The sequence below is a fragment of the Tinamus guttatus genome, unplaced genomic scaffold (assembly GCF_059628265.1).
Source record: "Tinamus guttatus ecotype Peru unplaced genomic scaffold, ASM5962826v1 Tinamus_guttatus_pri_ptg000226l, whole genome shotgun sequence".
Lineage (NCBI taxonomy): Eukaryota > Metazoa > Chordata > Aves > Tinamiformes > Tinamidae > Tinamus > Tinamus guttatus.
In genome coordinates this window covers 3,982,387-4,007,356 of record NW_028288760.1, presented here as the reverse complement: position 1 = coordinate 4,007,356, position 24,970 = coordinate 3,982,387, and the positions used below count along the sequence as shown (strand labels likewise).

The 24,970-nt window shown below is 39.5% G+C and overlaps 1 protein-coding gene across 7 annotated transcripts in view; it reads left to right on the top strand.

The window, feature by feature from the left end:
• The window catches only part of STRBP (spermatid perinuclear RNA binding protein), a 60,691-nt gene that overhangs the window by 1,286 nt on the left and 34,435 nt on the right, over positions 1-24,970 (top strand). For 6 of the 7 annotated variants that reach the window (XR_015913401.1, XR_015913400.1, XM_088525384.1 and 3 more), the window contains exons 2-4: positions 19,660-19,836; positions 22,429-22,646; positions 24,422-24,587. Coding sequence is in view for 5 of the 7 variants with exons in the window: in XM_088525384.1 (XP_088381510.1) it covers positions 19,834-19,836; positions 22,429-22,646; positions 24,422-24,587 (387 nt within the window). In the remaining 2 variants the exon portion in view is untranslated. Of the gene's footprint in view, positions 1-2,746; positions 2,850-19,659; positions 19,837-22,428; positions 22,647-24,421; positions 24,588-24,970 lie in introns of those variants that run through there. The other variant, XM_088525381.1, reaches the window with a different exon arrangement.

Here is a 24,970-nt window from a genome sequence, read left to right as displayed (position 1 = left end):
GGGTTTATTTTGTTTATTTTTTAAAGATGCGATAACCATTTAAGAGAGACCCAAAGGAAGCAATTGTGGAGGCTGCAGGCCTGATGTTTGCCAAGAGGAAGGAAGAAAGATGAAAAGTGCTGCCTATACTTAAGGGGGGAAAAATGCCTTAAAAACATAAAATGTAAAAGCTTTTTGGAAGGGGAAGGGAAGGAAGGCCTGTCAATGTCTCTATACTGATTATACTGCTCTGTTCCTTTGTTTTCTGTGCAAGGTGGTTGCTCCTAGTCTGTAAAAAGCAAGAGTGTTTTCTAAACATTTAAATAATCTAGGTCCTAGATGGCTAAAGGGTGGTTGCTGTTATTTCCTGCCAGTGTGGAGAGGAAAATAAAAGCCATGTCAGCAGCTTGGGGCTGGCTCTTGATTCCATGGATTTCTTGGTCATTTCTGAAAAGTTGGACTTGTCTTTGAAAGTTCTTGGCAAGTGTCATTTGTTTCTGTCCAAAACTTTCCAATGCTTTTCACGTGCTTCGTGCTGCTGTTGAATGACAGATAGGCAAAACAATGAGAAAGGATTACTAATAGTAAGGTTTTAATATTTTCACTCTTCTGTTTCTAATAATCATGTCATTGATCATGTAAGCCCAGTGCTGTTTTGGCACTGCTGGCAGAATCTTTGGTCCCTGCAGATTTTCTCAGCCCTGTTTTTCTGAAGGGATTATATTTGCATAGGCTGTTCATCCCCACTGATCGTTATTATTGAACCATTGACAGTATTGTCATCTCTTCACAAAATAGATGCTGATGAAACACCGGCTCCTACTGCAAGGAGGCTGAGTGTGAGATAGAAACACAGGCTTAATCCAGTGGGGGAACTGGAGGAGAGTCTGTCTAGCAGCACTGGGCGGGTTTCGGGAGCCCCAGGTGCTGAAGAGGGGGCCTAATCTGGCTGTATGAATTTGGTTGGAAGAAGGAATTCCGGTCAACTGGCTGTATAACAAAGGTATAGGCGCAAAGGGCAAGAAAGGGTACGTGAATAAAAAGATACAAAGAAGAGAGCGGCACAGATAGGCAGATGGTCAAAGCGAAGAGTCTTAACCTAGCTAAGCAAAGGATAGATAGCCATTGGGGAGAGACGTGTGATGGAAGCAAAAGGCAAAACCTTCCCAAATAACAGAGAAATGTTTAAACTTTGGATAGTAGGTGGATTTGGGGGAACCTTGGTCCTGACTGTAATGCAAAATCTTGTTTCTGTGAATTTTCATTCAGTGATGTGATACTTCAAGTTACAAGGCTCTTTTGTTTTGAATGCCCTCTGTTTATGTTCCTCCAAGGTCTGTGGTGAGGTGGGATTGTTGTTTTTTTTGTACTTTCTCTCATCTGAAAAGTGAATCCTGTTTGGAAATGGGGGAAAGGGAGGGGTGAGCTAATCCAAGCTAGTTCATTTTTTAAAAAAGCCTTACTGTAGAATCATAAAAGCTCTACTTTTTCCATGGAATGGAAGTTCAGCTGGAAGCAGCTGAACTTTGAAACTTGGCATGTAAATAAAGCTCTTTGAAGAGCACGTCCATGGCAGGAAAAAGGGGAGAAGGAAATAGCCCTGGCTGGTTAACAGGCTTACGAGCATGTAGAAAGCTACTGTGAGCGTGCTCACTGACGTCGCTGTTAAAACATTCAGCAGAGGGTTGCAGTCCTGTCCTTGGCCGTGGTGATGTGCACACCTCAAAGTGGCCACGGTGTCTGAGCGTAAATAGGAAACTGGCAGTTTGAGTATTTCTCTGCCTGGGATGGGTCAGGGAGCAGCCGTGGCGATCGACACAGGGGGATTTTGAGATGTATCGCGCATGGAGGGAGACGCGAGGAAGGCAAGATCGCTGAGGCTCCGGCTTCATCTTTCCTAGGGTAACTTTGGGATGAGTGTGGCCGTGCTGACAAAAGACTGCAGCGGGGTGTTTTGATGTCTGTAGCTTACTTTGCCTTGAGGCAGGGGAGGGAGGGCTTTTTTGTTGTAACCTGCTCAAGAGGAGCCCTTGGCTGATAGTGTCCTGGACTTGCTATAAACTGAGCAATATTGACAAATAATTCAGACTATGCATGAAGCAATTATGAAATTAAAGGGAAAAAACAATGTGAAAATTGCAGTTACAGAATTAAAACAGAAGGGAAATTCAAATTTTAAAAATTATCCAAGAAATCATAGTTTACCTTTTAGTGTGTTTATTGTACTCAGAGTGTGCTTTTGACAGATGGAAATTTTATATTTCATATTTAAGGAAACAGAAGCTTAAGGTGCTCTCTCTGAGATACTTATTTATTTGTTAAAAGTACCAATTAATACTAACTACAAGACTAGAGACTTTCCTTTTTTACAGTTGTACTGTATTTCTTGGTACTTCTGTAATTTTCTTTCTTACATGTAAGGCTTTCAACTGAGTAACGATAACAGAAAACAGATAAAATGTCATATACCATGTAAACTTGAAGAGAGCGTCTCCTTTAACTTTCTTGAAAAACTTCCAATTAATGTCCTCTTAAGAAAAAAGCATGCATAGAAATATTATGAATTATATGGTCTAGTTAACATAAACTCTTTGCATTTTGGATTTTTGGACTATATTTTATAGCTAAATTACCTTGTGCTTCTGCTTGACTTATTCTAAACATCATTGAAGGAAAGAAGGATGAGAAAATTCTTGGACCCCGCTTCATCTTGGTCTGTTGCCTTGTATTCATACTTCTGCTTTGCAATGCGTATACTGACCTTTCCTTTAATTTCCTATGCAGTACAGGAATGTAGACAAGGTGCTGGTTATAGGAGAAACCTAAGAAAAAAATTCCGAGTATGTCATTTGTTCTGCTGTTACGGAGAGGTATGTAAAGCATGGTACTGGGCTGCTCTTTCCCTCATTCTCTGCTAGCTAAAGCCATGAATTCTGAGACTAATCTTATATGTGGATTTTCCATGCAGCTGAGTGGGGCTGCTGTGTTACTGGACCATCTGCACATTTGCTGATTGGTTTCTCAAATAATAAAGGCCATGGATTATTAAAACCCATGCCCTCATTGTTTTATTTCATTGATTATTCTATAACTATGCAAAATTTAATTTCTCTTTTGTAGTAAAGTGATTTTGTAACTTGCTGAGAAATTAAAGCCGTGAATGGATGTTGAAGAGGATTAATCTTATAAAATCCAGTTGCTAACTCATTTTGTGAGATCTCTTGGATTATGGAAACTTAAGTGATCTTGCTGAATAGGATGATTTAAAGCAGTTCTTTCATGTTGTGGTTTGGCATATTATTTAAGAGCCTCAAGATGCTGCTTGTGATTGACATAAAAAAATGTAAATTATATGCTGTTTTACTAGGTTCTAATTTATCTGTCGTAAGGTTTGTGTACCAGTAGTAAACAGCTCTTGCAGCAGTGCTTCTCTTTCAAGTAATATCTACATAGGGAAATAAAATTACTCTTAATTGTATGCTTAAAAAATAAAATGGAATTGGGACATGTCTGGCTATCACAATAAATTAATTTTTGCTGCCTCACATTATTTTTGTGCATCTATTTTACTACTGTTTATCTACTATTGAAAAATTAAATGTTTGAACATCCAATTGGGAAGAACACTCTCTTGCTCTTGGGTAATTTGTTGGTGGACAACAAGTTGGACAACAAGTGAGGCAGCAATGCACTGTCGTGGTGAAAAAGGCCCGCGGAACGGCGGCCGCATCGGGCTCAGTGTGCGGGCAGCCCGTGGCAAGCTGAGGTACGTAACGCTGCTTGGGCCTTGGACCAGATATCTCCAGAGGTCCTTCCCAACCTCAGCTGTTCGATTCTGTAATCACTGGAGAAGTCTTACAGAACATAGTCCATTATGATTTTAGACTTTAAACTTCCTGTTGTAATTAGTGCTGCAAGAAGTGGTAGCAGTTCTTGGCTTCTGTGATCCTGTTTCTGAACAGCAGGTGGAATGAGAACTGGAGATTTGTTTTCATTTTTGTCTTTTTTTTTATTTACTTATTTGAGCTTAATATAATGGGACTAAATTCCTACCTGAGAACCTGTTGGTCCTGGTGGCTGAAGTCTGACTCAAAAGAAGCTTGGACTCGCCATGGTTGCGTCACACAGACATCTGACTTGGCTAGGTTGGCAGTGAGACCTCAGATAGTTCTGCTGGAGTTGTTTTATAAACATGTGTGATGCCGATACTTAGAAAACTTGGATTTCTACTCCTCATCTACATCCAATTCTAATCTCTGCCCTTAACTCTCTTAGGTCGTTAGAGAGCTAAAACTGAGCAAGCAATTCAGCATCTTCGTGCTTCATGATCTCTTGACTTGATGTCTACCTAATTAGGTCTGGTTATTCAACAGAAAATGGTGACAATGGGGAGCATTTAGCCCCTTTGGGGGTTTTGCCACTGATTTACCATGATTTTATTTCTTTCCGTCTTAAATTTCTCTGAAAAGACCTGAAATATTTCCCTGTGTCACTAAAGATATTAGTTTAAAACCAGTAATATATTGCTGTATATTGACAAGTACTCTAGAAAATCCAGGAAGCAAAGCAAATACCAGCAGGAAAACAGTGCTGATAACTTCTTTGCTTTTGGTGGGTGAGGGTGAAATTGATGGCTGCCAAAAATGAGCTCAACAGAGTATCTCGATCTGCTCTGAGCCCACATCTGTACACACCTCCTCATCGCTCCAGATGGCCAGGAGGCTGAAGAGGGAACACAGTTGCCTAAATTCATGTAAGAGGAAAGAATGACTCCCACCTTGAGCCAAGTAATCCTCCTGTAATTGGGATATTTTTATAAAAGATTTTGGTTTAATTCTCAGTCTGAGCAAATTATGTAAAACTTGACACATTCTTGTGTGCCAGTTAAATATTTTTTTTTAAATATATATATATTGCTTTGTTTTGAAAGGTGGGTGGTTGCAACCAGGACTCTTTATTCCTTTCAAAACTACTCTGCTAAGGAACAAATTGGATTTAGAGCTTTTCTTTGCATGTTTATTCTGTAACTGCATGTCAATAGAATACTCCTCCATTTTTGATTTCACAGACTTTACATTTTAAAAAAGAGTAACTGTCACTGTCTAAATAGTAATAGTGCTATTTGAATCAATCTTGTCAAAAGGCACTCAAAATATATATTTTTTCTTAATGTTTCTTTTTTGCTACTATTAGTGTGGGAATAAGATTGTCATATTTTATAGGCTGATTATTTCCCTACAGTTGCCTTACATCTTTTGGAGGAGTATAATCTTTTTTTTTTTTTTTCCTGTTTCACCATAAGATATAGGATGTGTTTTAGAGCAGGTAGCTGGGAGTCAGCATTATATAAACAGTCAAGCCTTGACCAAAAACCGTCGATTTTTCTGGATGTGTCATCATGTAATACGAAACAGGAACAGTTTGCGAAGTACATCTTTGGTACATCTCTGATTAACTTTGATTGCAGATTGTGATTTACCTGTGCTTTAGGCTGCGTTTTGGATCTCTTGATTATACAGCCATTCTGAATGATCTGCAGTTCAGCTGTACATACTGCTGTTCCCCTCTTTTACCAGAAGGATCTGAGGCTTCCTGCCCCTTTCAGAAATTAATGAGCAAGTTGTGTTGTTTAACTTCTTGCTATGGGTCAGGAGCCTGAGCTTCATGCCAAGTTTCAGCATAAAACAAAAGACTGCAGAGCCAGGGGAAAAACTTTTAAAAAGACTATTTGTAATCAGCCACTGATAAAGCTACAACTGCTGAGCTACTGTGACTTATTAAAGCAAATCCTTAAGAGGGAAATGAGATATGGCCTGCCTTAGACAGCATGCAATAAATTACAGTTCTTCATTGAAAAGTATATCAAGCGCATAAATGTGATACTTTATACTCCTTTATATGGATTCCACTTTAGTGTCAGAATAGCTTTATGTTTCAAATGGATCTGCTTTTTCTGTGTAGTCGCATAGTGGCATGCTCCTGCTAGGGTTCCTGCTGAGAAGCTTCCAATGTGCTCTCAGCAATGCAGCGTGAGGACGGTGTCAGAGTGGAAAGAGCATCCCACGCGCGGGGAGAAGCCGCAGCAGCACCACGCAAAGCTGCAGCTGGCCTTTCGCTAAAGGATGCTGTCAGTCAGCCTGTCACAGCACGTCCACAGAACGTCTTGTGGTGGCTGCATAGAGCTCCATGATGTTTTGGAGCAAAACAAGCGGACTGAAAAAATATCAAGGATGAGGAGGTTTCCAAACACTGCATAGAGAAACAGGCTGATACAGAGTTAGGGTAATCTGATTGGGATCAGTGGGTTACCTGTAGGCAGGTAAAGTCCAGGTGAATGTGTCCAAAGTTCCTTCAGTACTCCCCTGTTGATGTTTCTGCAGTTAATGCAGTGTTAGAACATGCTTGTAGTAATGCTTTGCAGTTGCTGTAGAAGCTGTTGACACAGGGGTCTCCTTACAGTTCTTCTTCCTAAGAACTGCTTGAGGAGAGCTCATCTGGGCACAGGCTATAGATTGCAGTGTGAAAGAAAACAGTAAATGTTCCACTGTAATCTTTATTTTCATGTAAGCCCCTCAGCTAGCTTCTTCCTGCTCCCCTCCCCGCCCCCCATTCATAAATGTTTGATCTGTGTGTGGGGTTCACAATGAAGGAGTTTTCTCTTGCCAGAAGAATAAAGAGTTGCTTTTTGTTTGCACTGGGCACTATTGAATCTCAAGAGCTGACTGGCTTTACTGCCAGTTTAAGCAGGTGCAACTTGTTTCAAAAAGTTCCCTTTACCCCCATCACACCACACAGTAGCAACTCTCACGCACAATGCATAGAAGATTATTTTTTGGCTGAGAACTGAGGAGTACAGGGATTTGCTGTTCTATCCCTGTCTCTCCATTTCTTTGCTATTTCCATGTCTGCTCCTCCTGCGTTAAGAATGTTTAGAATATCTCCTGGACACATTTTTGTGTTTGTGCTACATTTGTTTTAGGATATTGGATGTAACTGGATAGCATGCTTGCCTGAAAAATAATAGTTTTTTTTCAGAGTTCAGAAATTTGGAACAGATCAGAAAACCGGAAGTCTTCGTGCTATAAAAGGACTTTATAGTGTTCACCTACAGAAGTGGGTAGACAGAAGATCGTTGGTGTTGGAGTGACAGAAAGAAAGTACATATAGCTACTTCTGGTGAGATAGAAGATCCCTTGCGTTTGTCATGAAGTGGTGGAAGCCTGCTGTTCTCATCCTCATACATAAAGAATGTATTTGGGGTTGGAGGGAAGAAACAAAGGTCTTTTCTAAGTGCAGCCATATAAAATCTGCATTCGCCTCCGGGATTAAAGGTGTAATGTTTTTGAAGTGCTGCAAAATTCTTGAATGTGAGTAGCTTTGTTCAGGTGACAGGTTATTGCTCTCTCTAAAAGCACTCTGAAGTTTGTTGCTGCAATCAAACTGGAGGTTATTAAGTAATAGGTTCTAGCAGCTGCTATTAAGTCCAACCTGAAAGCTGTTGCCCGCTGGAGGTTAGCGATGGAGCCTAGAGCAGTACTGTTTGTTTACCGGCAGGTGGAGGAGTTGGTTTCCTTGCTTTGTAACCTCTGAGTGGTTTTGTTCAACTTACTGTTGGTGGTATTGCAAGAAACCTTTTGAGTGGTGCAGAGGCAATGCCAGTGAACGTTGCATGGATTGCCAGCTGCTTCCATGAAACAGACTGGTGACACTTGTGTCCTTTGTTAAATATCGCGATGCAGTATTTAAGAGTGAGAGCAGAGAGTCTAGAAATGTCATATATTCTGCCCATGGTAAATGAGAAGTATTTACCACAAGCACTTTGAAAAATGAGTTGCCCTGGTGAATTAATGTAGTTACGTAAATAGTCTTATTCAGAAAACTATGCTGATCCTGCCGTGGAGATCATTTTGATTCCTTTTGTAGCTTTTAATTTTCATGATGATAGTCCAAGAAGATAATCTGCTCTACTTAAGTTGTTTTCTCAGCACAGAGATAAGAGAAATGTCTCTGTCACTTGTCTGAAACCATGTGTTGAAAGACATGATTTTTTGCCTAACAGTTTTGCAGAGTAATAGGACACAATATGATTTGGATTACAGAAGGCACATGCTGGGTCAGTTTACCACATGCCAAGTTATAATTTGCTGTTTCTAAAAAATTTAAAGTAAACACTTGAGTGCCTGCAGAAATCATCATTCTAAATTTAACTTGCAGATTTTTGTCTCAGTAAAACATGAAACTGTCTATCAGCATTTGTCCTTTGAATTCCAGGAACTAAACTTTCTTCTGCTAAGGTTCTATTCTGGTGGTTCTGGCATTCGCTTCCTTGTCCCACTTCCTATGAGTGGCAAATGCTTCAGAGGAAAACTCTAAATGAAAAAGTGTTAGTTAAGCTTAATCATTTCCTTTATATTTCTCTTAAAAAAAAAAAGAAAAAAGAAAAGAAAAAAGAAAAAAAAAAAAGAAAAAAAGGAAAGAAAAAAAGGCTTTTAGGAAAAAAAAATCATTATTTAAGTGTAGTATTTCCAAATGTCATGATTTTGTTTCCACAATGAAGGTGACATCCAAAGTGCACAGAAGAACTCATACGTTCTCATAATATGAGTTACTCATATGTAACTCATAGGTATGCAGAGGTTTTATTTCTCATTAACAAAAAAGTTTCTAATTTTTTAGAGTTGAATCTTGTTGCAACTGTGGAATAATCTAGATTGAAAGCACTAGAACGTGACATTCTTTCAGTTACTGATTCTTTAGCTTTGAATGCCATTTTTGAAAGATTTTTGAAAGATTCTTGCGGATATGCCAAAGCGGAGAGACTGGGAGCCATGCAAAAGCTCCTGGGAACAGACTGGACTCTGCTCCTCTGGGCCCGTGAGGTGGTACGGGTGGTATCTGCAGGACTGTGAAGCAAGAGTATTTCAAAAAGAAGAGGCTTCTGTTCCTGAACCATCCTAGGATCATAGTTGCAGTGTTTCCATTTCAGACACTTGTGTGGCATTATCTGTTGAAATACTGAGCTTCAGATTTATAGTCTAAGAGACAATAGACTGAGACAAGGCAGAATAATAGAGAAACACTGAAAATAACTGGGTTGGATGGATGAGAGATGGCAAGAAAAAGAGATGAGGGTAAGAGCTGAATCAAGAAGCTAAAAATGAAGGAGAGGAATGTAAAGGAAAAAACAGGCACAGAAAAAAAGGTAATCCTGATTTGGAATGAGGAGCTTTACTATTCCTGCATTACCCGAGTGAAAGCAAATATGAAGATAGGCCAACTTTTTATGGTTACCTTGTATTGTGAAGTTGTCTCCTTGGAAAAGGTTGCTCTTGGGCAGCAAAGCATATTTTTACTTCAGAAAGCAGGCAGTGGAAAGAATGAATGAAATTTTAAAAAGCAGAAGTACACATCTCTAAAGCTCTCGTCAAGTTGCTGGTTAGTCCTGTAGCTGATGTGCTTTTTCTCCAAGCAAGCATTCCCTTACAGCGGAAATTCACTTTGGAAAACACTGAAAGTAATAGCTTGCTCTTAGGTGGCTGAGAAAATTCTTCATGGCAATGGTACTAAGATACATATAAGAATGAGACTCTGGATCTCTTTTCAAAGACGCAAGCATGTGCTTTGATACATATGTACTCAGAGGCAGACTTTGTTTTTCTAAGATATATAGAAGCTTTGGTCTTTCCTTTCTTCAGATTGGTGACATCTTTTGTGTATCTCTGGCACTACTTCCTCAGAGGCTTGTCCCAGGAACAGGATTTTAGCTTTGCTTTTAATTTCAAATTACACAAACAGCTTTTTGTATCTTCCCACCAGTGTCACCACCATAGGCAATGCCTTCCATTCTATGGTTTTATTAATGTTTTATCTCCCCTTTTCTAGGTCATTCAGAGTAAGGAAAATAATTTGAAAACTCACTTTCCTGTCAACGATCACGGAACTCTAGCCTAGACTGACGTTATCTAGGTTGTGTGTGTTGCAGTATCTGTGTTTAGGTTGTAAGAGTAGAAATCGTTTGATTCCAATTTCTTACTATTTATTTACATGCCTTAGAGTAACTGTTTCTGTGATTAATGTCTAGACTTAATTCATTGTTATCCTAAAGCTAAGCTTTCTGTTTGCTCAGAGTAAAACATGTCTGAATAAACTTATTCTGTGCACACAACTCCTAAGAGCCTGGAGCCAGCGTTGTCCATAGGACAGCGAGCGCTCGTCCGGAGGATGCTCAGAAGATGACGAGGGCTCGGTATACCCAACCCAAAGCTTCCCAAAACTCAGAGAAGCTTTTACTAGCCTAGAGTCTTTGACAAGATATTCTCTGACAAAGTATCTGGATATACAGGAAATAATAAAAATGAAATAAAATTGTGTTCAGTAGTCGTAATGGAACTAAACATGTCTCAGGCAGGATGGGTACTGGCTAACAGCATGAGAGCTCTTTGCACAATCCTTGCAGAATGTAGTGGTCTCTTCTTCCAAATCCATTTAAATCTTATCTTCCTCTTAAAATAAATAAATAAAAAGTCACCAAGACAGCAAGACTGACATACTCAGGAATGCATTTAAGTGAAATGTAAGTGAAGGCTCATGAATGTTTAAACTAAGTGAAAGGCAAAAGTGCACTGTAGCCAATGTTTAGCAGTATTAAAAATACTAGCTTCCTCAGGAGCATCAGGAGGAGAAATGGTTGCTTAACCTTTTCTATTAAGGGTCCATGGGTCTTCAATCACAACAACAGCATTAAAAAAATAAATAAAAAAGCTTTGTAATGCTTTGAAATTTGAACTTCATTTAAACATCGTAAAATGTGAATCCCAAGTCTGCCCTGGTATATTATTTGCAGCAAATGATTAAATCTGTTTTATTTGCAGCACAGAGCTATAGCATGCATGTTACTTTCCTCTTGCATCTTACTGATAGCTGAGGAATGTATTAGCTTGATAGGGAGAACAGGAGATAGCTAGTAGAGCACATATGATTTGCTGTTAGGTGGTTTTACTGGTGGCTCTTAAGAATTGATATGATTGATAATATTGAACATTAATCAAATAAAGGTTTTGTAAAAACTCGTAGGTCTATGTATTTCCTACAGTGAGAAACTGGCAATTAGTATCCTTGGTGCTTGAAGGCTTCTTGGATTTTGGTGGAATCTGGCTTCAAGAAACAGCCCCTAGCACCGATTACATTTAACAACCAAAAAGCCCTTGCTCCGTTCTGCTACACGTTTGGTGTTTGTCTTTTAGCCGTGCCAGCTTCAGCTGACCCATAGCACAGAGGGGTGCAAATGGGAAGTTAATGCAGAACTGCCTAGCGTCTTTTGCAATCTTAGTAATTAGAGAGACTGTTCTCAGCTAACTGTATGTGCTGGTGAGTTTGTAGATGTATTGCCCTGGCTGTGCTTCTGCTGTGCAGGAAATGGTAATGCAGACAAGCTGCAGTAACTAGGACGTGGTACTTCAGAGAAAAATACACGCACACAGTTCTTTGTGGTTCTTAATGGAACTATCTTTCCAGTAGAGGAATTAGTTCATACCTTGAAGGAATAAGGTCTGTATCTCTTATATGAGAATTCTTTAAATCATTTCTAATACAGTGGTGGGTGGTCACAAAAGTCTAGCACTTTGGAGCGCACTAAGTATTTAGCTCTAATGATGTTCTGTGGCAATGAGGCTACATTCTAGCTAGTACCTAGACAGACTGTATGCTGAGGATCCTAATTGATTAGGCTTTTCATCTGGGACTTAGGTTGCTTTTTTAGGGGAGGAGTAAAATATGTCAGATAGTAGATGCACCTGATATGTAGTCTATTTGTCATTTTTTTCACCTTTACAGCTATTAACCAGTAAGACTGTCCATCATTTGGAATAAATTGTATCCTCTTTGAGAAAAAGTGTATGTTCTCATTTACTTAAGAGCACAAGAGTGGTTTTTTGATTAATTAAAATAGGAACGGTTGAAATGAAATTAGAATATAATCATTAGTGAAATGTGACATGTCATCTGAAAGGCATTTTTTGCATGATCCAAAGAGAAATGTTATTTTAGACAAAAAAATCTTTCTTGTATGATAGGTTTGGGAATTTTGTTTGCGTATTTTTTGTTACTGTTTTGTACAATATTACCCAGTGGATTGATGGAAAGTGTAAACCTGTAAAAACAGATCTAGCTGTATTTAGAGTATGTGCTATGTAGTAGCATGCCTTTGCCTGGGCAGTCCTGCAGAAAGCTCATCATCCTTGGTGGCCAAGGATCTCTTGATGGCTCCTTCCCCATCCTGATCATGTGTGTCAGATGTAGGGAGTTGGTAGACTGCAGTTTAGGACAACCTGCAGAGTGTGGCATATGAATCACAGCAGGAAAGAAACTGGGACACTGCAGCTATTTGAAGTATCTTGAAGGTTGCTAGGGAAGGAATGTCCTTGTTCTTAATCTCTTCAATATTGTGGCTGCTTCCCACTATGCTTCTGGAGCAAAGAAAGCCACACAGGTAAGGAAATGGACACAAATTATATGGAAATGGCAAGTTCCTAGATATTTGAAAGTGTAAAAAGACTTAAGTGTTGGGCTGCAAATGCAAAACAACACTTGGGCAGTAAGAAGTCCAGCACGGCATTGAGCTACACTGTGTTGACGATAGAGAACTGTAATTCTGTTTTGAAGAATGTGATTTCATAGATCCAGCATTTTCCTTAAATCTTCTCTGTCAGTGGAAAATGATATTGGGGATGGTAAGTGTCATTTAATTGTAATAATATTCTTTTTGCTTATTTACTTATTTTTTCACTGTAGATGCTGTAGCTGTGTTAAGGATTTCAGATCATTTGAATGTTGCTGTTGAATTTTGAGTGCTTCAAACAGGTGTATACTCTTAAGTGCTTCAGGTTTCCTTTGTGGTTTAACCAGAAAAGCAGGAATGGCTGTGTTAGGCTGCTGGGAGTTAGAAGTTAGTTTAATATTACACAGATGCATTCAGAATCTAGTGGCGGGTTCTGTCTAGTCACAAGACAAACTATATATCTTTCCATTAATTATTTATGTGCTACTTACTATTTTATGTACTATCTAATCTGTGATTTTTGAAGATCATAATGAGACAAGACACCTGCCAAAATGTTGGGGGGGAGGGGAGTTGGGGTTTTTTTTGTTTGTTTTGCGTTGTTGTTTGTAGTATTCAGTTTTACAGGCAATTCTGTTTTGGATGTTTCTCACTGATTAAATAGGAAGGCCATTAAAATGCTCATTTATCAGCTCGTTATTTGTGTCAGCTGCCAGTTTTGAGTTCTTTGTTGCACTTGGTCTGTTTGTTTCAGTTTCAAGTGTAGACATACGTATCGAGATTAATGGAAATCAAGGGATTAATCACTCTTTGCTGTACACTATATTTTCATATATACAGTTATTCCTCCTAAGTTTTATTTCTTTCTGTGATTACGTGTTGTGACTCATCAGAACATAGCTTTGGTCTTTCTTCAAATGATTATGTACGTTCACACCATGTGTCTCTGCCTAGCTCTGTTTTTTAACCTTCCTAATTGGTAGTTGTGGTTTCCCCTTAGACTATTTTTTTCTTCACCCTTTTTTCTTAGTCTCTTTCCATGAGACAAAAATATGAAGTATGCTCTGCACATTGCTGTTTCCTTTCACCCTAATCAGTTAATCTAGATTTAATTGCTTATTTAGTTTTGACTCTTTAACTTTGGTGCCTTTACCAGTATTTGATTTTTTTTGCCTTTTTTTTAATTATTCCTTGCTATGCCCCCTGTGGGGAGTACATGTTGTACATGCTCTGTTGCATCACTGCAACTAAGTTTTCCCAAGTTTACTTTCTATCTGTGACCTCCTTGTGATAGCTGAATTCTCTCTAGCCCTTTCCATAGATTCTTGCACAGTCTGGTCCAAATGCCAACAGGTTGGCTCTTGCCATGCAGTGGCATAATCAAAGCTCTCGACCATGGGAGATGACTTTGATTGCTCCATTTTGGTGATCACTCCCATCCATTTATCAAGCATGTGTCTACCCTGTCCTTGACATTTGTAACCGCTGAGTGTCGGGGCTGCCCGACAGAGGTTATCTGCAGAAACTTCTGAGCACAGGAGCAAGTATTTGCCTTGTTTTGGCTGCTGCCTTAGATTCTTCCCCGCTATGCTAGAACAAAAATGGCTTAGCTGCGCACTCCTACATCATTTACTTAGCTGCAGAGTTCAGCTTTAAGTTTAAGACTATATTTAAGACTATTTCATTCTTCTGCAGGATGCTGGAAACCTGAAAAAAAGTGTTACCAATTTTGTTAAGCTCTGGATGTTGTTTGTAGAAGAACTCTTTTCCAATTCTTTACAGGTTTGTATCACTTCTGCATCATGTTAATGGAAAAGAGGATGCTTTCACAGTGAGATATTTGACTGATGTCCAGGAAATGTAAGCAAGAATGTTGTTTTCTGTGGGATATCTTGTAGGTGAGCTGAACTGGGAAACAAATACCTACAAATGTGGAGAAAAAGGTAATCTTCACTGTGGGGAATTTCCTTATTGGAGTCTTTAAAATATAGTTTCTGGTATCTTAATTGAGGCACATGGCTCTTACATATAATTAGGGCTGTGTGAAACTCTACTAAGGAGTGTAATGTTTAGCAGTTGGAGCATGAAGTCTTTCATAAGAAAAGCTGATTTATTTATGCATTGTGTATGTAAAACACACAGATTTAAGAGATTTTTACATTGAGACTTTTCCCCAGGTTGCTGTAAGACCTTGTTTTATGTGAGTTGAGGAAAATGTGATTTAACTACTTACTTTTTTTCAAAATATCATGGAAAGTGAAAAAGCAGGGGTAATACTGGACTCAATTATTATATAAAGTGTAAGAATTTGGGAGAGGTAGTACTTTTACTCTAGTGTTGCTCTCTTATTATGCATTTGGCTGGAAAAATACAGGTTTCTATAGGCTAACTCCAATGCAACTTTGCCAGGAACTGCAACTTGAAAAATAGTAAAACTCATATGACTATGACTATACCGTCTCCAGGTGAAAAGGAATGCTGAGCGCTTTGCTGGAAGCAGCCCGAGGTTTATTAAAGATGAATCGCAGTGTTGCCATTGCATTCTTTTGCAGAATGCGTATATGATTCTGAGCGGCAAGGATTTTTCTCTGTGTGATGGTGAGAAATCAGGAAACCAGGGTTCAGTACTGCATACAGCAAGGAGTTTGCATTTAAAATAGTAAACATCTGTACAAGTAGAAGGTCAGTCTTAGTTTATAGCTTTTCTACTCCATGCTGCTCACTGAATCCTTGTGAATTATATTTCTTAAATGGTTTCCCTCCATTTGTTGATAGCTTTCCCTTGTGTTAAAGTATTTTGCTATTTCTCTGTCAGTTATTTTGACACTAATCAACACTGCAGATCTTGTTTTGTTTGGTGTCTGGGTACATCATAAAAAGAGTTGCTGAAAGAGTTCAATTATAATATCAGCATCTCTGCCAAATGTATTGAGCTGTTCTGAAAAGCGACTTGTCTTTTCTGACCCAGATACACAGTTTCCAACCGTGGTAGATGCTGCCAGAAACATGTTTGGCAAAAGGCCAGCAATAAAATTATATTGCAGAAAAACACAGCATATTTTCAGCAGCACTTTGTATGGTGTGACATAAAATTACCTGTTGCCTCAATGCAAAGCAGTAGTTAAACTTGCAGTTTAAAGTTGCAAGCGTCTTATTCTGACTTTAAAATATTTTTTAAAAGGATATAAATCCAAATTTTTCTCACCCATTCTGTATAAACTGCATTCCTTGTCTGTTACTGTGTCAGGTGCACCTTAGTCTGTTAAGATATTTGCTCTTTTATGCTACTAGCAACCTGAGTTGTCCCTCTTGCTCTTCCTGCTCTGTTAACATAATTTTGGGTAATCCTAGGGTGGTATATGCTAGAAACTGTAGTTCTCATGGGCAGATTAGATGGGTGGAGGTTGTTTTTAATGTTTCAGCTAAATACTGCTGGCATCTGCCTCTCTGATGTAGCATTCAAAACAATTTTCATGGTCTCTTATTTGGTCTGGCCCGGTGCCTAAACAGCAGTTCATTAAGTGAGGATTTAGAGGGCTAGACACAGTGAACTGTGACCCTGCTGCACTAGCCGTGTGTGTGCAAGGTATTGCTTCCTGCTGCTGGGCGGCATCAGGCCTCCGGGTTATCAGGTAGTTTGTGTCTCCTTTCTATAAATGTATGGCTTCTTTACTTGGATGTTACAGTCCATACAGAGTGCCAGTACTTGTTTCTCCTGCTTTTCACTTTTCTGTTCACAAGGACGCAAAGCTAGCTAAGCATATTCATTACTTCTGACTATTTAAATATCTGTCTCTTGGGAATACATCTGACAGATGCAGGAATAAACCCTACTACAAAGGCCTCATCTGAAATTCTTTTCCTTGTTTGTCTTGTGCCAAAGCATAAACTTCCTCTGAGAAGGATGAGATGTTTAATGGAAACATTGTTAGACTGTCACGGTGTTTTAATAACATACCTAATGTGTCAAATTCCCAGTGACTTAAAATCACTTTCCAGAATCTTCTCAGCTCCTCTGTGACCTGCTTTGAGACAGTATTTACAGTTTAGCACCACGTGATACAGAGGTAAAGTGACTTTCTCAGCATCACCAATGGTCTTGTTAGTGCTGGTAGCTTTTCTTAGAAATTTTGATGTGGGTGTGAGTGGCAGGCCCCGCATAAGACAACCATGCATTTCATTGTTGTGTTTCTTAGCCAGGCAATGGGTTGTTTTTCAGTGAGGATATAGGGGCAAGTATCCCGCTTATAACTCAGTAGTGAAAAGAGGCTGCCTGGATTTACAGAACTGCTGCTCACTTCACATAATGCATTTTGATATGTTTGGTGCTGAGCTGTGTTCTACTGCCTTAGTCCATATGGTTGGAGCAGATCTGATTTTTAGTTTTCCTTGATTTAATTCTGCTTGCTGTCAAATATACTTTGTCCTCTGTATTGTATTTACTTTTTTTTGTAACAAACTCCCTTCTGTCCAGTGTGATTTTTTTTTTTTGAAAATTTTCTCTCAAAATCTGACCTATATTAGATTTTCATTCCTATGCATATTTTTGCGATACATTCTTAGGAGGGTAATGATTTGAAAAGAATTAGGCCAGCTTTAACTCAACTTTCAGGACTTTGTTTTCTTTCTATTTCACTTAACATTTTTATTATAATGAAAGTTCCTTCATAATCCAACTGCATGTGACCAGACCTCAGCCATTAATTGTAGGGAAAAGGGCAGGTAGAATTGGTGTATTAAATACCTTGGTTGAGCTCTGCTTGTCATGGAAGCTTGAAGCTTCTCTTAAAAGTAACGTGGTTACTACCCACTAAAGACAGAGTATTGAGAGATGGTGGTGTTCTTCTTTCGTGCCGTGAAAGATTAACCTCAGTTGTAGCTGTAAAATGTTTGTTTTCAGTCTGAGATTTCCATAGAGTACTGAAAAGCACTGAGTTCATGCAGAACTGTACCCTGAGGTATGTGTGTTCTCAGGCTTGGCGAGGTGCACTGCAGCCTTGCCTGCTATACAACAGCCTGCTCAGCAATTCACTGAAGTGCCCAGGTTTGCTCAGCCAGCCGCCTTTGTCCATCTGCCTCCAGTACACCTTCCAAGCTGATAAGCAATAGCTTGTGATCGTCTTCAGAGGGAATCCAGGCTGGAGTGCTGCTCACAGTCTGGAGACATCGTCCTGGCCATTTGCTGAAGTCAGCAACACATTCCGGCATCCTGCTCTGTGCCTGGGATGCAACTGCCAAGTTACAATTATGAGAGAGGATAGCAGACTGAAAATGTGAAATGTAGGAGTCGCAGGAAGAACAAGTATGTGGAGAGATCTGGGATTTAGTTTGAAGAGGCAGCTGATTCAAAATAGATAGATGGTCTGAAAGCATGTGTAGTCTCTCTACCTTGCCATCCAGTGACTCCAAACCATCACAATTTTATAGAAAAAAAAAAAACTATATTCTGGCCACTTCCAGGGTTGGTGAGTTTGGTATTCCAGGTATTAAGTTTGGAGAAGCTTCTAACTTCACAGGTTAATAGTGCCAAAGCATTAATCTTTGCTGAGTTTTCCTGCCAGCTGTCCCTGCTCAGCTTTCAGAATCTCCGCAGGAAGGGATGTAGTCCTGTTAAAGAGCATCTCCTTCCTTGATTGCTCCTGAGATGCTATTTGGTGAAGTGTGAGTATACCAGGGTAGGGGTATCAGCCTTGTGGTAAAAAAACAAGTTCCTTCAAGGTTTTTTACTAGCTTGATCTTCATGAGCATTTTTAGGATGATGGTATTTAAGTCCTTTGGGATTTCTTGCCTGCCACCCTTTAGTTGCCAAAGCAGACAGGCCCCTGCAGATTGTTCTATTAGGCACTAGCTACCAAAGTCATTGGTCCCATTGTAAACTTGCTTTATTTCTTCATAACTAGGGGGAAAATGTAGAGGAAGAATTTGTTGTTGGCTTTTTCCTGGCATGTTCAGATTTCTATGGGATGCAGCACTGTAATTATTCCATCACACCCCTGAGGTTAAAGCATCTACTCAGCTTTCAAGTCACCTCTCCTATCTCTGTGCTGTTGCCGAACATGCTTTTAATCTCTAACAATGTCAGGATTCTTTGATAGACAATCCACAATGTATTGCTGGGGAAGCAGGACTGACAGGTTGGAGGAAAGCAAAACATTTGAGTGTGTCAGTCTGCAGAAATTTACTGACTGGTTTTCCAACTGCTGCAAAATGTCACTGAAAAGCTGATACAATAATGTGTGCAATGAAAGAAAAACATTTCTTTCAGGAGGAGTTTCAGGAGCAGTCTTCTGCAAGGGCTTGGGTGTTGTGCTATGCAGTGAGTTTCCTCTCGCTCCCACGTTACCCCTTCTATCTTTCTGCTCTTCTCTTGCTTCCCAGAGCATTTACTTGCACTTCTTTATGCTGCTGTTTGCTTCCTAGGTTAATGCAAGAAGGCTTCTCTTTTAACTCTTGTGTTCTGTAAAAAGACATACAGGGGCAGAAAAGGCACCGTGAATTACTTCATTCACACATTCTCATAGTTCTTCTGGTTCCGTTTTTTTTTTTGTTGATGTTGTTAGATTTATTATAATCCACTTGCCTTTTCAAATGTCAGTTTATAGCTGTTGCCATTTGAAGTCTTGGTTCTTATTGTACAGTATCTGACACATTCAGGATCCAGGTTTGCACTGGGGATTCCAGCTGATAATTATTTTTTGATAATTAAATGTAGTATATTTGATTCCTAATGAGCATTGTCAGTTAAAAATAGAGATGACTTCCCCAGCTAGTTTCATGTGAAGCATATTTAATGCTTTGGATTTCTAGTTATTTGGTGTCAGAGGTTTAGATTGTCAATTGGCTGACAAATCACACTGAGATAAGTGGCATGAGAAAGTAGTTACGTACATGTGGACACATTGGAAAAAAGGAAGAAAAAGGGTGCTTTCTGTAGCAACATCTGCTTTTTGTCTTTTTGTTCAGGAATAAGTGGTGCAGTAAATTCCTCCCCATCTTGAAGCCTGCTGGCTTTGATCGGTGTTTTGGCTAAATATGCTACATTAAACAGTTATTGGAATTAACATGGAATTTCTTCTGTTTTCAAGTTGTTTCTCTCTCTCTCTTTTTTTTTTTTTTTCCTGCAGGTGAATTATAGAAAGTGACTCCCAGAGCATCTTTGGCTGTATGAACTCCTGCGCCGTCAAGGGATTGAGAGGCTTATGAAGAAGTTCTGTCAGACAAAGCAGTGCCTAGCAAAGACACCAAGGCGGAGAGAAAAGGAGAAAGGGAGGGGGAGAGACCTGAAACACTAACAAACCATGGTAGGTATCTGTCTGCTTTCACAGGGTAGCATTTAAAATATTCTCTGCTGCCAGGCTTGCATGGGGTATGGTAAAACAATAGTAAAGGGATTTTCTGACCTTGCAGTGAATTAGAGATGGTGCTGCATGCTCTGAGCAAAGCAAATGAGGTTTGATATATTGTCAGTCTTTCTAAACTAGAGAGTTGAGTCTTGTGAGTCTGCATTACATGAATTATTAAATACAAACGAAGGAGATACTTATAAGGTTTTCTAATAAAACTGGCATTAGCACGCTGTAGCAAATGGCATGGGTGACCTTGAACTGCAGATAGCATAACTGAATGCTGATATTCCTCTTCACGCTTTTCTTGCAAAAGTAATTGTTGGTTATTCAGATTTGCATATGTGTGTATGAAAAGCTGACTGAATATGTTTCTATGCATGCTTTGTTAAACATAGATAAATGTGTGCGTAAACTATATACACTAAGTATATCTGACTAAGGCAGTTCTATCTGCCTAGTATCGGTCACAAATTGGGAACATCTGAGATGCTGAATTTTTCTGAAGAACTATGATGGCAAGATTCTGCAGATGTGTTCACAGAAGGGGAATAAACTTACTCAATTTCTGAAAATAGCAGTGGAGAGCAGTTTAAAAGTATATAATGTCCTCTAAGTGTTACTGCTGTCCTTTAGCAAGGAATCACATAAGAAGTCCTTCTTGTCCCTAAGAGTGTGTACAAGCCTGTGAAATGGGAAAAATGAAAGCTGCTTAGGCTGTTTCATATTCAGGAGGAATAGAGTTTTGATGATTCCAAATTTCAGTAGGCTGTTAGCAGTTGGCCACATGTATCCAGAGAACAGTATTTAGAGCTCCTCCTGACACAGGTCTGTCCTGGGAGAGCAGCTGGTCCAAGTCACTCTTTAGATTAGACAGGTCTCATCTGGACAGGGTAGCAAATCACAAGCTTCTTAGCACAAGTCACCTAACCAGTCAGGCTTATCTCGCTCAATGATATCACTCAGGTGTTTGAGTCTCACTACAAACTGTCTTTACTAATTCCTTCCAACTCTTTCATTTTCAGTCTTTCTTTACCAATTTATCTTCATTTTCATTCATGCTTTCGAAAATCCCCGTGCAGTTTGCTAGTATTCTCTTGATAATATGTATTGCCACTGACTTCATCTGCAGCAGCACCCAAACCATAAGGAAATGGCTATTTAATTGCCTTGTTCTAAAATGGGTTGCCATTGTCTCTAGCATAACTTGAGGAGAGACATCTGCTCTCAACATTTCCAGAATAGACAATGTTGTACTTGTGTCATTCCCTTTTTCAAAATAGGAATCTCCTCCCCTTTCTCCTTGTCTGCCCTCCTTTCCACCTGCTTTCCCTAGTCTGTTTTCACCCTAGGATACTTCTGTTCTAAATTTCTCTACCTTGAAATGAGGTTACCTTCTGGAATAAGGGCCCTGGATTTTCTCTTTACAACTGATCCTCTGAGCTATCCAACTGTCAGAAGGTTGAGACAAGTCAACAAAAAAATACTGCAATTCCTGATCTCCTTAATTCCTTCAGGTATACCAGGCTAGGGAAGCCCCTGTCCTTCCTGTAATCACTGCTTGTATCTCCATGGTATTTAGATGTTTGAGGCAATATCAGGGCCTAGATGTTTTCTCACTATGAAAATCTAGACTAAATAAACAACCTAGTCAAAGGATGAAGGAATTCACAAAGGCACAAGAAAGTGGAAAGAGTTATCCACAGTCCTAGTGGCAAAGTTGGGAATAAAACTCACTTTTTTGGTCCCCTGCTTCAGCACTCTACCCTCAAACTTAGCCAGCCACTGCTCCCCTTAAGTATTTTTTTTTTTTAAAAAAAAGGGGTAATGAAAAAAGAATGGAGCAAAGGAATGGAAAACAACAAGGTGGTGAAAAGAAAGAAAAATTACGACGGTGGGAAATAAAGAAGGAGGGGGACAGTGGGGGAGTAATGAAAGACAGAAATGCCTTTCTTGTCTTTGCGAACTGGTCACTTACCAGAATGCTATTTTGTGTTTGCTGTAACTATAAATGGGTGTAAAGAAGTTTGTCTAAAGACTAAAGGTTTTCCTTCTCATTTGTGACTAGTGTGTACAGTGTCACAACCCGCACCTCCAATGGACACGCCAAAGAATGGAACTCAGCCTGCTTAATCTTTACATGTCTGTAACAGCTAATCTGCTCTAGTTGTCTAGACTTCTGCAGTCACGTGTAGGTGTGGGGTAGAATGCAGCTCTTAAGCACCGTTCACTTCATCCTAAAGCAGACATCAACAGGAGCTGTGCTCCAGGTGTGCCCATTCCTCTGATCACCCTGTGGAAGAGTGTTCTGAGTAGGATTTATAGCACCTAATGTTAGATGCCAAATCCTACCAGCTTAATGCTGGTTTTGTGCCACAGCTTTTTGTTTGTTTTTAACGCAGGGTTAAAACTCTATAGGCAGTGGTTGTCCTAAAGCATTTTTCTACATCTGTCAGGAAGGATTTCTATTCAAACAAAGTTCTTCTGTTGATAATCCAATAACTTTGTTCTTTTTTCCCCCCTTTCCCACTGTTTCTTACTTTGTAACAGAGATCTATCCGATCTTTTGCTAATGATGACCGCCATGTTATGGTGAAACATTCAACCATTTATCCATCTCCAGAGGAACTTGAAGCTGTTCAGAACATGGTATCAACAGTAGAATGTGCTCTTAAGCATGTCTCTGACTGGATGGATGAAAAGAACAAGTCTATAAAAAGTGAGGCCGATGTGGAAGAGAAGGAGGAAGCTGCAGAGAGCAATGCCAAGTGAGTGGCTAGAGCCTCACGGACCTTTCCTTCTACATAAGAATTACAGTGTTCTCTGATTCTCTTGCACATGAATATTCTTGGGAAGAAGTGGTTATGTCTGGAGCTCTTGAGAGCACATAAGGTGCATTAAATAATAAGAGTACATAGGGCGAGGGGAATAGTAGTAAACCCAGCATGGGCAAAAAACGCTTTCTCATTCATTATTTAATTTAATGTTGTTAAGAAGTTGCACTTAACAGACAGACTTTTTAGTGACTTTTAAGTGAGTATATCTCCCAATAACACACTGAAATTCACTGCTGAGTAGTTTAGGGGCTCTTTCAATTTAATAAACACAAAATGATTTCATAAACCTTTTTATGCAACAATCTATCTTGTCTACGGATCCGTTACCATACATTATGTTATTCTATCCCGAGTGAAACAGCTGTTGCAGTATTTCCTGATCTGCATAGGTGCCAGATTTTGTTGCTGTAGCATAACTCTAGTTTAGGAAGCAGCTCCTTTATTTAGGTTTCTTGGTATAAAACTTGGAGTACTTCTGACTCCTCAGTGCTTTCTGGATAATCAGCTTCTCCTCCTCTCCAGTTCTGGTAAGTTTTAACTGAAAGACCCGACTTCCAGTTTCTTGTTCTTGTCAGAAGACAAATTTTTAGTTTGTGCCTCTTCTCCTCCATCATGGGTTTAAAATGTTTTTGTCAGTATATAATATGATTGTAGTGTAAATGAGTTAATAAATGTTGCTTGCTGCCCATAAAGGGATGGAGAAGGTATATGTTCGTTCCTCTAGCGAAAGGAGTGTGCTAGAGGCGGGCACTGGAGGCTGTAACTGTTCTGGGTGTTACAGAAACTGGCCCTGCTCTCATATGGGGTGTTCAGTGCTGGGCTCTGAGCTTGCTAGTGCACAGATCTTTGTCCCTTCCCACCAGCCTCCTTTGTGTGTGTGGTGGTTGCCAGATCTTGACTTTAATAAGTATTGCTAACCTGTGATTCCTACAAGTTTTGCATTCCATTGTATTCTTTCAAACATACCTGTCAATTAGACCTGCTGGCAGTGCTAATGCAGGCAGCGCTGCAATGCTGGAAGCCATGCTGACATTGCTACCAACGCATCTTTCCCTTACATCAAGAAACCTACCAATAGTCTTAGGAATCCTAGAAGTCCTGGATCCATCCTTTAGCCAATATTAAATAAACTGTGACATGTTACTGGTTGTATTGCACTTGGGCAAACCTTGGATACAGATTAACAGAGAAATCCAAAGCTATATTCACAGATATAGTTTGCTTTGGCAAATATGTGCTTGTTTCCCACTGTGTTGTAGTGGGACAAAGAAACGGGGTATTTGTTTTCATTGCCTGCTCCCAAATCACAGCTGGGCATCTTGGCAAGGACCACATGCATGAGCAGTTTAGGCTGGTCTGAGATAGCTTTTGGAATGTGTGTGTGTGTGTACACACACGCATATATATATATATGTATATATTCAGCCTTCTTTGCAGGCCCTCTGATGCATATGGAAACTTCCAACCAAGAGGATGGGTGAGAAAGAACGGAGTGCTGAGAGCAGTAAAAACTTAAATTTTATAGCTAAAGCTTTCCAAGATCATCTGACAGGAATCTGTGCTTTTCCTTTCTAATTAGCAGTACACGCTTTTAGCAGTGTAGTCAGTCCCACCAGTTTATGGCCCCTCACTGTGACAGGATAATACAAGTATTTCCAATGCATGTAAATACCAATTTTAATTACTCAGAATTGTTTCATTTCCAGGGATCAAGGTGGTCGGACGTTGTGTGGTGTTATGAGAATTGGCTTGGTTGCAAAGGGCTTACTGATAAAAGATGATATGGATTTGGAACTGGTTCTCATGTGCAAAGAAAAGCCCACAGAGACTTTGTTATATATAGTCAAAGACAATCTCCCAGTTCAAATTCAGGTGAGTTACTTTAGGGTAGTCCTGTACCAATAGATGATAGCACTGCAAGTATTTGGCTAAAGGCTGGAATTAATTAATTCCAGGAAAAAATACAGGTGATATAGTTGAAAGATTATACTTTTAGTCTAGGACATCTAGGCTGTATGAAATTTTTGATATATTATGCTTGAAGTAGGTATTCACAAAATTTAACATGTTATTGCCAAGGGTGCCCAATTGCCATTTGTGATGTTTTCCAGTGCTGCAGCTAAATTTTGTTTAGTAACTAACCCAGCTAATTTTTGTTTTCTGGTCTCATCTCTAACATGGGATAAATTACAATTTTAGGAATCATCCCTGCTCAAGCATGAACATGTTTTTCATTCTGTATTTCTTTTGGGTTT